At 39.8% G+C, this 12,573-nt stretch overlaps 2 protein-coding genes across 21 annotated transcripts in view; one reads left to right on the top strand and one right to left on the bottom strand.

The window, feature by feature from the left end:
* NSUN7 (NOP2/Sun RNA methyltransferase family member 7) overlaps positions 1-9,507 on the top strand; it is a 25,350-nt gene extending 15,843 nt beyond the window's left edge. For 9 of the 12 annotated variants that reach the window (XM_042807684.1, XM_042807685.1, XM_032999135.1 and 6 more), the window contains 4 exons: positions 3-104; positions 659-776; positions 3,845-3,962; positions 5,614-9,507. In XM_042807684.1, the coding sequence (XP_042663618.1) occupies positions 3-104; positions 659-776; positions 3,845-3,962; positions 5,614-6,210 (935 nt within the window). In that variant the 3' untranslated portion in view covers positions 6,211-9,507. The remainder of the gene's footprint in view (positions 1-2; positions 105-658; positions 777-3,844; positions 3,963-5,613) is intronic. The other 3 variants (XM_032999137.1, XM_032999136.1, XM_032999142.1) reach the window with 3 other exon arrangements.
* Positions 8,520-12,573, bottom strand: part of APBB2 (amyloid beta precursor protein binding family B member 2) — a 192,726-nt gene continuing 188,672 nt past the window's right edge. For all 9 annotated transcript variants that reach the window (XM_042807680.1, XM_042807681.1, XM_032999128.2 and 6 more), the window contains one exon: positions 8,520-12,573. In XM_042807680.1, coding sequence (XP_042663614.1) covers positions 12,406-12,573 — 168 coding nt within the window. In that variant the 3' untranslated portion in view covers positions 8,520-12,405.

Here is a 12,573-nt window from a genome sequence, read left to right as displayed (position 1 = left end):
AGATGCAGGATTGCTAAGAGACCTTTTCCAAGGATCTGTACCTGAGGATAAACTCAGTATTCTTGCTGAGAGGCAGCTTAAGGAGTTGATGCATGCAATGAAGTGTAAGTGTGCAGCTCTGGGATTTCTGGGAACACCTCGTACTATCAATTCCATTGCACTGCCACCAGGCTTTATATAGTTAAAAATAATCTGATTACTCTATTAGTTAACAGTAAGTGTGTAAACAAACCCCCTAAATAATGAGCTCCTCAAGTTTAAAGGTGTATCTGTGTCTTAGTATTCACCAGCCATTAATACAATAGTCTTCAGCATTATATAGTGAACTGGTTTACTGGCTTGGTCACACTTTGCTTTGGAAAAGTTGTAAAGGTAGTCTGACTCCATCTGCATGCGGCCACTTCCTCCCCCCTGCCTTTGGTAGCTGTGTGAAAATACTGGATGCAGCCCTGAATTTCTGCTGAAATCTGCAAATATTTGAAAATATTTTAATTATTAAAACCCAGTAGAGATTGAATACTAATGTGTACAGGAGGATATATTTTATTGATAAAGATGACATCCAAGCAAAATTTTGATGCTGATTTCAGTCCTTACTAAACCACTGTGTATATGAAGAATTTGAACAGTAGAACAACTTTGTTTGTCTGTTTTGTAGTTAACAAAGTACAAGCTATTGTTTACTGCACTTGTTCGGTTTACCCAGAAGAAAATGAACTAGTAGTGAAAAAAGCACTGGAATCTGGAGTGGAAGGAAATAAAGTACAACCATATAGGTATGGAATGAGTAGTTTTGTCTATGGAAAAATACATGTAACTTTAAATTGTAGCATAATTCTTATCCTAGACTGATCTGTCTTGCATTAGATTAACATTTAAAATAGTTTTTTGCTGTCTCTCATTCTACTTGTGTCATGTTAAGAGAGTACTAAGTAGTGTCCTCCTGACCTTTTCATCTCATATTTTTGTTCCCATCTGAAACAGAGAAGGGAGGAAAGCATCACTGGTTGGAACTAACATTGTGGTGAGCTTCTGATAGAGCTGTTGCTTTTATCCGATCAGTGTTCATAGAATGAAGCTAGCTTAAGATAAAAAGGAGACCAGAAGTCAAGGGAACTTGCTAGCCTGCTCTCAGCTTCTCACCTAGAATGATCAGTTTGAGGAGGAAGAAAGCAAGTCTTACAGTGTGAGAGTAAGCAGAACCTCTGCTGTAGGATTGCTTGTCCCTGCACTGAGATGAATGACTTCTGGGGGACAGGTCACAGTGGAAGAACATCCTGTGCAATCATAGCAAATACAAATATATAGGAAAAAAGTATGTGTGTTGTATACTTCATATGTAGTTAAAACCTGTCAGCTGGAGCAGTTGTAGAAAGACTGGTGGGTACTTTCTGGATTTTCCTTGCAGTTACAGGAGATAAATGTAAACAGCCCTTGCTTGCACATAGATATAATAGCTGATTACAGGCTGCAGGTTAAAAGAGTTTATGTTGCCAAAAGCACAGGAGAGAAATGCTTTATTTTTAGATTTTATATTATCTTCGATGATGTTAATGACTTGGCCATTGTGGGGAAAGTTAGTGTGGTTCAAGATAATCATTCAGTGCATTTAAATTTTGCATGATTAAAATGGTGAATGTTAACTGTGGCCAGTCCAAAGAATTTTAAAAAGAGGTATGTTGCTCACAAGATACAATGCAACAAAATGCATCTTTCTTGCAAATCACTGATAGAAAGGCTTGCCAATGATGCTATGCTAGTCCAAAAGCATTTATGGATTCTTGCTGTAAAGTGTGTTTTCCTTTGTGATTTGAAATTTTGTGATGTCTCTCATGTCTTGACCTCTATGTAGCTGTTACTCTATGGGGAAAACTAGGGGGACTTTGGAACATAATGGTCTCTGAATTATTTGAGCACAAATAATGCATAAATTTTATATATATACATATACATATACATATATATATATAAAAAATATATATATATAACTGAATTAAAAAAAAAATCCTGAGATTTTTTCCAGAGCTTTAATTTTTTTCAGAAAAAAATTCCCCCTTGTCTAGAACTCCACCCCCAGCTCCCTGAAGCCACACCAAAATCTATTAATTGTTTCGCAGAAACATCATGAAACTTGGCATACCACCAAATTATACCTTTACTTTAAAATACAAGGCAATCTTGGATGGTAAGAAAGGGGGAATAAAATTACATTAGGATTTTTGCAGACCCGAGCAAATTTGTGACTGAAGACTAGTTGAACTTCATAAATGATGATTTGAGAATCAGTTCCTCCTTCACTGTCATGGACGTATCTTGGATGTTTTCATGCATAGGTCTTGCTACAATAAAGCTGCTGGTAGCCAGTTAAACAGAGCAGTAATAGAACACCATAAATAAAATATATAGTGTGATTATGCTTCTCTTAAGGTGAAAGCTCAAAGCTTTTTATGCTCAAAGCTGTTTATGTATATACTGCTTATGACAGTTCCTTGTACACTTTCCTTAGAATTAATTGGGTAACTTCTTTGACTAAAAGAATGCAGGGTAGAATGAAAAACTGTTGCAGAATTACTAGCCTGTGTTCACAGTAGTGTCTTTGAGAGGCAAGTTATACTGATAACACAACCTGTGTGATCATCACTGCTCTACAATATTAATTGCCTTTTCCAAGAAAGTGGAGGGCTTTCAGGAACCTCTTACGCCAGTTATGCTTATGTGTATTACATCTTTTGGAATTACTCTGCAGTGCTAGAGTGATGCTGAACCAAAATAAGGCTGTGCTGGAGTGTGGGGTCATACAGCTGGTCTTAGGGCTGTGAAATTATAAAGGTGATTCCAAATGTACCCACCGTCTAAGCTGAATTTACCTTAAGGATATGACAGTTTCTAGCAAAGGCTCTACCTTGCATAAGGGTACCCATTGTGAACAGGTGTGTATAGAGGAGACACTAAGCCATTCATGCATTCTCCTTTGGCCTCTCAAGTTTGAGTTAAATTTCTGCATCAATTTTCAAGGTCAGACAGTCCGTTAAAGAGATTCTTGGTAACAGTAATCTTATATACCAAAGAAAATAAAGATTACCACTTTTCTGCATTGAATGACCAGATCTAAAAGCAAAAATCTCCTATGTGTCATAGGACATAGAGTTTTATTTAGTAATGCAAGAAGGATATGAGCCTTGTAGTCTTGTTTTACCAAGTTCTGAGGGACATACAAAAATTCCAGATTACAGTGAAAATTTGGGGACAAGCAGTTTTTTGGACTTCCCATTCAAAATGGACTAGCCAGCCAGATGAGGGGATTATGGAATACAGAGAGAACATGAGAAAAGGCTGGCTCTTCCTTCCTTACTGATGCATTGCAAAACTGTAAATTTGAAAAACCAGCACTCTGTTATTACGAATAGGCCAATTTTTCTAACCTAAGAATTTTAACTTAGATGTATTACTTATTATGAGCATATACTTAACTCAAAGTTAACACCTCTGCAATTTCTGTGTACTGATTAGTGTTTTCAGACTGTTCCCCAGCTTCATGGACAACTTGATAAGCCAGCAATTGCAGACCTGAGAAAGAATTGTTAATTATGTTCATACGTATTTATTATCTGATGGTTAATATACTTATTAGAAAAAAATAAATGTGAATTAATAGAAAAAACTAATTGGTTCCAAAAAGATGAATTCATGTGTCTTGAATTGCAGTTTTTTTTTAAATGAAGAAAAGCTTCTGTAAGACTGTCACTGAAAGACATAATTTGAAAATTATTTTTAATACAGCCTTTGTTATTTCCTTTTATATCCTTAAATATTATTTTCTGGTCATTTGTTTAACTTTTTACAGGCTTATTCCCCCTGTTTTTTCTACTTGCTCCAATTCAGAGTCTTCCACGGAAACTTTTTTCAAAATGGAGCCATCAGAAATTTCCGGTAGCTGTTTTCTAGCTGTTCTAGGAAGAGAGGTAAGCAAAGAAAATTACCATTTAAAAACACTTCACAGAAAAAGAATATTGCCATTTTCCACAAAAGAATATATTCAATGGAACATTGAAAAAAAAAAAAAATATCCTGGCTGTTCTTCAGTTGTCTTAAGAACAAAGAACAGGTGAGCAGTTGAAATGTGCCACCTGTGGAGTTCTGTGCTGAGCACAGCTTTCCCACTTGTGCCTCTTCTTCTGGAGCTGATGGTGGTCAGAGCAGTGTCTTGGTCTAAGTCAGCGCTAGGAACAGCTAGAGGAAATAAACTGTTGCTGTGACACCTTGGAATGAGAAACACAGCTTGATTAAGACTCGTGATAAATGCGGTCTAGTAAAGTTACTTGTTTGCATGCGTCACCAAGATTTTCCAGTATCCAAGCAGAGAGTGTCACCCGTAGGGATGGAGACTTCATTATAATTTGAATAAAATAGGTATGAATATGTTTCCTTCCAAAAGTAAGGCCTATGCAAATCTGGCTTGAAAGGCAGGGGGCTTTTGCTGAGTAAATGGAAAAGTCTTGGCATGATTCCTGAGGAAAGGCCTTAAAGGGCTAGTTTGCATCTCAGAGCATCATTTTCCTCTTGTGTCTGAGAAAAGTAAGACTTTTTTCACCAAAAGAGGAAGGGGAAGCTAATTAGAACTTCATTGAAAATTAAAGATATGAGATCTTATTTGGTTATTTGTACCACTTTCTGTCATACTGCAATTACAGTGCTTGAAAGAAGCCTGTGTCTTGGGGGAAATTAGAAGATTTTATTAAGGGAATCACACATGAAAAGCCTTTCAAGTTATCTATTACCAACCTCTTTTCTTTCCAATAAAAAATTTTTTTAACCTGTCTCGCTGAGCGAGTCAGTTTTAGTTAATCAGGCCGTGTACATCTGTCTACCATATTGTCTTTCTTCACAGAAAGAAACTCTTCTGTTTCAGGTAGCTGATTTGAATAATTTTTTAGTCAAATTCTAATGCACAGAAGCAATTGCTCCTATGGCCAATTTTTAGGTGGTTCTGGGAATGAACATTTTTTGCAAGGCAGGAGACGTGTACTTAAATTTCTGGTTTACAGAAGCCCTCTTCTTGGCTAGCTGGAAATAGCTTCTTCCCCTTTGCTTCTCCTTACATGCTTGGATGTTGACCTGCTTCCTAGTTAATCTAGTTTGGGAGTTCCTTGCTTATCTGTTATAAGCAAGGATTTTCATTATCATGAAAATTAATCACGTGTGATGTTATTGATAGTATTTATGTATCTTAGTAGCTATTTGTGAAACACATGCATACGTGTGTGTGTGTGTGTATATATATATATATATATGCATGTTGTTACAGACATGTCTCCCACACTGACTTCCTTTGTAACATGTAGTACAAAGTCCAGAATTGTTTCCCCTCTTCAGGCCTGCAGAGGGCAAGGTCTCTGAAGAGGAAATACTCAGATACCTCTTCACACAACAGTCGTGTTCTTAATTTCTTGAATAAATAGTTTGGTTAGCATTTATCACACGTGATTAGAGTCCTTCTGCTGGATTCTGCTGTAGTTTTCTCATGGAGTAAATTCGGAGGAATCTGGGATTAAAGTAGTGAGTCTGCAGTTCTGTGTTGTGGCTTAGACTCGTCGTTTCCTTTGAAATTTTCAGAAAGATTCTGCTGAAAACGTGCCCGTTAAAGACATTTTGGCTCGTGCCGCAGCAAAAGGACTACTAGGTGGCATTGTTCTGGAAAAATCAAATGAGGAGGCGAAAAATCAGAGAGTGACACAAGCAACACAACGTGGACGTAAGACTACTGGTGGTGGTGCAGAGGCGAGGACAGCAGGGTTCCTTCACCATCAACCCGTACCTAATGTTGAGGCTGAAGTTTCCGTGTGTAAAGCGCAGGCAAAGAACGTGAACCGCACGAACGGCTGCGTTCAGCCGAGGAAAACTATCGACCCCGCCGCGGGCCGAGCTCCGCCTCGGGCGCGGAAGCACACGCCTCACTTGTCACCCGTGGCCAAGGCCCACGAACGCCAGACCCGCCCTAGAAAGGCAGGTGCAGAAAGGAAGAGGCTTGTATTGAAGCCCGTGGAGATTGTTTTGCCTCCAGGGATCACGCCATACGGCAGATCGCAAAGAAACAAACCCAGGACGTCAGCCCTTCGCTGCGTCCGTGGCTGGACGGGGAGGATGTTTCCAGCACCCCTGTCCAAAGCGGTCAGGCCAGCGGGGCTGAGCTCTCCTCGACCACGGCTGTAAGAATCTTCCAACTCTGCCCTACCTTCACACAGAAGGTAAAGATTCCCGTATGTATTCATCAGTGCACTTAGATTACAGTAGACCTTTAGGCAGGATAATCTTGCTGTGGGAAAGAGATACATTATGGGATATTTGCATAGAAATATATCCGTATTAGTCATTTTTAAAGCAGTAATCACACTTTAAAGTGAACGCAGCCCAGCTGCATGAGGTGGATAGACCACTGAGGGCAGTGAGGTCAAAAAAACTACAGCTTCTTGCTGTACACTTTAACGTGACAAGTTAAAGCATACACTCCTCCCGCCTCACCCACGACCTGCACCGATCTGGAGGAATACTCAATTTCAAACCGATTTTTTTAAAAAGTGAGACTGCATTTTTTTAAGTGGCCATTTCTCTTTGCAAGTGCTAGATACCATGTAGATTGTGACACACGGCAAGTAAGCCTTGCAGAGCAAGCCAGCTAGCTCACCTTTATTTCTAAAACTAGATGTGAACTTTTGTACAGGCAACTGGCCAAGTACACTAAAGCCCATGCATAGGCTTTCGAGCACTTCCTCCCCTGGTTTCTACTCAGGTATGCTTCAAAATATTCACAGTGAAAACCAGATAAAATGTTCTCATGCTGAAAACGCTGAATTGTCATCATAATGTCATGTTAGACTGTGTCATGGCTTATAACTGCTTTTCACCAACTTCTGTAACACAAGCAGTTCTTAATTGAAAAGACTTGCTGCTGTCAAAGTTATTTTTATAAATGTTACTGCTAGTCAGCTGAATAATGACTGAACACAGAGTAGTTTGTCTTTGGGAACAGCTGTGGGCTTGTAACCCGTTCCCTCTTGCTAGCAAATACAAAATAAAGTAACTGTAAAATAGCTACAATTGTTTTATAATCTGAGCAGAGGATAAAAGTAACAGAGATACTTTTAACAATAATCTGAGTTAGTATTAAAACGGGGACAGTATAAAGAAGGAAAACGACAAACAATGACAGCAAGAGAAACCTTAAGGATTGTATTTAGATTAGAAGTGTAGAAATGAAACAAAGAAAGCATAGCCCTATAGAAGGGCAAAGGTAGCTGTGGCCCAGAAGAGAAATTTTCCTCAAGGCAATCATTTAAGATACTTGGCAAGAGTGTTGCCAATAGTGTCAACAATATAGGATGGAATCTTAACCTATGGGACACGTGAGTCTGGATGTAGATACAAACAGAGGAAATGTTTTAACAGCTCTGTTTTTTGCCTCACCCACACCGGTCACCGGTCGATGGATCAGCCCTACCTTTAGAAGAAAGGCTGTGAAGGATTCTACACCAGCAGCATGGACAGCTGGCTCTTGTGCATCAGATAAATACCTTTGTCTCACTGAAGCTGTGAAAATTTCTTTTAGAATTTTAATCTGGGTCAGGTGTCCTATTCAAAGGCATCACTCACCTACTGCATAGCCTCATGAATAACCCGTGCTCCTTACCTGTTCCAACAAAAGGATGAACTCTACTCTTGTTTCTGAACAAACTTGTAAGGACAGATCTAGAACTGTGCCCACGCAATGTATAGAACAGGAAAAAAAAAAAATCCCTATTTTATTTCAAAACCATCTTGGAGGAGGAAAGATTCTACATGTTAGATAAAAGGAATGGAGAGTAAGGAGATTTCTTTTTTTTTTTTTTTCAGTATGGTTGTTAAATGCTTAAACTTAGAGATGCTGCAGTTGGAGAACTAAACTCAATTTTTTTAAACTGAAATTTGTATAATTAATTATTAAATGTAATTAAAATTACTTGTAAAAGAACATGTATGTGGCTGATGATAGAATTTCTGAGCTACTTATGTAATATGCGTCATGGATGTCCCACTGTCGGCCTCATCTTGCTTTCAGGAGTTTGTGTCTTTGAAATATTCTGGAGGCTAAACCAGTTAGAATCTTGATGTCTTTCCGAGAATATCAAAGAGCTGGTAGTGAAGAATTTGATTCTGCAGGTCAGAACTTTGTAAGCACCGAACATCCCATGGTGGCAACGTCGGGGACTGACTTCAGAGGGCTCATGGGTAGGAGCCTATGCTCAGTTAGACACTTGACTTTTTACAGTAAAGCTGTATCTTATGTGACTAATTTTGTGTATTCCAGTTATGTATCTGTAATTTGCAACTAGAAAGTGTTGAGTCAGTTTTCCAGATACAGAAGTGCCCGTTGTACTGCTACCGCCTCTAAACCACCAGTATGTTTTTCCCTCCCCTCAACCACAATTTGGAACGAAAAGAAGTAATTTCCCAGTTTCATGGACCAGTAACAATTGAGACAATCGTTTTATGCAGCTAAATTTATTCTCAGAACAGATTACATTTAAATGTGGAGAAGTGGTCAACAGCAGGGAAAATTGTCCTTTTCGGTGTCAATCAGGTGCTTTATGTAAGACTTGAACTCTGCTAATAAACAGGGGGGGTGTTTCCTTCTTTCCTACCTGCTTTCGCTGACTGTACAGCACAAGTTTTAGCAATGTATTAATTAACCTGCCCAAGAGAGGAGCAATGGGCTTAATGGTAATGCTGAAAGGCTGAGCCCACAGTAGCTGTTGAAATAATAAAGGTCTTTTTTCCCACGGGTGATCTACTAACAATCTTAGGTCCCTACTTAAATGGTCTATGAAATGCTTGATAAAATGAAAAGAAAGGGATGTAGAACTCTTAGTGACACAGACCTGGTGTAAGCTAATAGATGCTCCACAGTTTTTGTTCCTCTGTCACGAAAGGGCATGTTGGTTCAGTGGGTACAGGTGACTCTGCACACAAAGTATGTGACTACGAACTCATTTTGCTGTGAATGGATTCTGTGCCCTTCCAGGCAATTTTTCTTACTCCTGTTTAACTACCCTGTAGCCTTGTATCTCCCACACTCCCTTCCTCCCCTTCAAATGAAATTGTAAGTGGCTTAAATAAACCTACAGCCAGCACTGCAGATTTCAAAAGAAAGGCTTTTATCTCTTAGTCGTTGACGGTGAATATAAATCGCCTTGCTTCTGCAAGGGAGCGTATTACTGACATGACTGACATGTGATACTTACCTCTAAGTTACTACTTGCATTGAAAAAAATTAAGAAATTAGCTTTGCTTTTACATGATTTTTCTACAGACTTCAGTAAAAACGTGACTACAAATAATTACAAAGCCTGCCTTCTTTTAGGCAACCTATAGTATACAGAGTGGAGAATGTTACAAGAGCACATCCAGTAAAGACAATACATCAACATAATAATGCAGGATATTTCAGTAAAAATAGAATAAATAAAATAAAAATATTTTAAGCTGTATTTAACAGGTTAATTTAAAATATGGCATCAGACCTACAAGGCATAGTGAACATGGCTGCCTGCCTACGGAATCACTATGTATTATAAAAAAATGCATAGGTGACTGAAGGGTCGCTAGAACATCAACTACAACAGTGGCAGTTGCTCAAACGCACACATCCCATACAGACTTTTTTGGCCGTGGTAAAAAGAGCGTCTTAACGTATTGTTTAACAAAAGATCACGGGCTTTGCAGTATAAGGCTCTGATTCTGCAAGCGCCTGGGTGTATAGTTAATCTTTTGGAGAATAAGGAGCTCTGCTAAAGCAAAAAGGCCACATCTAGTCAGACCATTAAGCACGCTATTTAAATATTTGCAAACTCCACAGCGTTTTGTCAACGGACACAAAACTCTTAAAACATAGAGGGGCAAGTGACCTACGGCTTTTCAAACACCTTCCTGCCTTCTCCTCAGCCCTTCCTGCGATCTCACACGCCGCTAGTGAAAGCCACCAGGATCTTCACAGCTTCGACACCACCAGTGTGGAAGAACCTTTCCACTGCTAAGTGTTGGTTTAGTTTAAAGAGAGTCCGGATCTCTCTCGGAGAGAATCAGCACTGTGCAGATGCAACTACAACATTGAATGTTGCTGCTTAAAAGTTGTAGAACAGTTGGAAATCCCAAATCCTGGCATTTCCAGCTGGGACTTTAATTAAAGACACTGCCAAAGTATTTTCCGTAATTTAAAATAAAATACAGTTTTAACCACTAGACGATGACAAAGGCGGCAACTTTTAGCTTCACAATCCTACCTGAGGGCACCTTGTTGTCAGCCACCACGTTTTGGTAGCAGCCACGAGAGGAAGGGAGTTTTCACACGGCTCCTGGCAGGTGCCACCGACATCAGGGCTAGATGCCAGCCGCCACCTGCGATCTGGGTGCAGGGTCAGGTTAACCCCCCGGCACCGCTACGAGGCGGCGGTTTGGCCGTGTCCCCCCACCTCCCGCGGGCTCCCCGCCTGCCCCGCGTACGCAGGGTCCCCCCCGGTGGTACCGGCACGGGGCTGGGGCAGGGGAGGTGCCGGGAAGGCGAGGGGCGGGGGGGGGAGCAATCCCTTCGGGTGCCGAGTGGCCGTCGTGGAGGGATTGGGGCCGGGTGGAGGATCAGCTCGTCAGAGGGCAGGCTAGAGAGCTAAACCTAACGACAGTAGTTGCATAGCTAGCCTTCTCCTGACACCTGCTCATACATCACGCTGACTTCAATGATTTTTCTGCAGTTTTCAATGCAGAAATTACTCGAATCATCATTCTTTTTCCCCTTGTGTTCCTAAGTTGCTTTGCCCAGGCCTTGCCATTAATTTCTTGAAACAAGGAAAGAAAAAGAAAATATTTTTTTTTTTGTAACAGTCTCTTGCATAGTAAAATAAAAAAAGAGTTCTTGTAATAACAATCTTACCAATGTTCTTTTAAAATTACAATATGACCAGATTTGCAGACTTGGGAGACTGATACAGTTTAGAACACACCTATAAATGGAGGCAAAACATTTTTAACACTAGTTAAAAATATTTTTACTGTTACATTTCCAAAATTTGTACCAATCTGCGCGCCTAGACAGAAGATGGCAAAGGGAAAGACTCAAGATGCATAACTGCATTTGAAAATCAGCCTGAGGTACAATTTTTAAGGGGCAATACTGGGCTGACTTTGTCAGGGTCTGCAGTAGTGTATAAATCAAAGCAATTAGATGAAGCTTTTGGAGCAAAAGCATTGAAATTGAATTTTACCACCTGAAGCACTGTCCTGTTAGAAAGCAACTCTCTTCTCAGTTTGTCACAAGAGCATTAACAGAAAATTCCATGGAATTTTATAAATAACAAGAAACATGACTGTTCTTTTTGTGGCATGTTAAGTATTCAGCAACAAACTCTTGAGGGGAAGGGGGAACTGTGCAACCAGACACTGAATGGAACATTTCATACAACAATTGTATGGAAAAGGTATGGAATATTTTAGTCTCTATAAGAGTTGTAAGACAATAAAATTACTGACTGTTTTTTTCTTACTCCTGACTGGTTTGAGCCCTGTGTGCAACAAATGGTATTTCTGATGAAATAATGACAGATTTAGGAGAATAAATTTAACGGCCAACAGTTGCATTTGTATGTTTAAAGCTGAAAAGCCTCAGTGGATCACCCTGCAACTCGATTACTGAAAACACTTCTGGATTTTTCAGCATTGGTTTGGTATTAAACACGATTCTTCTCTAAGACCATAACGTATGATCAGGAGATGAAATAATGACACCATGATTCAAAAGCATGTCAGGGAGATGTTAAAGTGGTTGCTAGACCAATGCTGACGAACAATTTAAAACTAACAGGTGTAGTTCTGTAAAAAATAAAACTTGGTATTTAATCTACAGTAATTCAATGGTAGCTAATACCTGGTACCTACTCCAGTGTTGAAAACAGAGCAAAGTGCTGTAAGATTTAAGATTGGTTTGTGACAAATCCAGCTCAAGACGGTGAAACTATCAGCTCGGGCATCATTCACTCCAAGGACTTTAGCACGAGTTCACTGGGAGGGACGTGGCCATATTCTTTTTTTTTTTTTTGTGTGAGTTTAGGTAATGTTCACGTATTTACAATCAAACAGACCTTCCATTGCTCATGGTGTAACTCACTGACAGGAAAAAAATTATTCATGCTTCTTTTCATATCACACGATGGTGGCAAGAACGAGAGAACATGCTTGTCTAACATTGTTTCGGTAAGGGTAAATTCTCTGAAGACAAAGCATCAGCAATTGGAAATGGAAGGCCAGGCATCGTCAGTTCATTTTTGTTAGTGTAGCTACTGTTATCTTCAGTTACATGTCAGGAGAATCTTCTCTCTTATGCAGCTATGGCATCTCAGTGACTGGGCGTTTCTGTTTCAAAGTGTCAATGAGGGACAACACTCCTCTTTTTACGTTAGTTGTAACTCTTCTAGTCACCGAGTCTGCAGGAGGTGGGGGTGGTCGGACTTTCTGTGAAGGAGGTCTGGCTACCAAGCACTTCTGATACCGTAA

This window comes from Tyto alba, unplaced genomic scaffold, assembly GCF_018691265.1.
Source record: "Tyto alba isolate M040663 unplaced genomic scaffold, T.alba_DEE_v4.0 Super-Scaffold_6, whole genome shotgun sequence".
In the NCBI taxonomy this organism is placed as follows: domain Eukaryota; kingdom Metazoa; phylum Chordata; class Aves; order Strigiformes; family Tytonidae; genus Tyto; species Tyto alba.
Note: the sequence above shows the minus strand (reverse complement) of the source record. Positions and strands in the feature narration are given on the sequence as shown.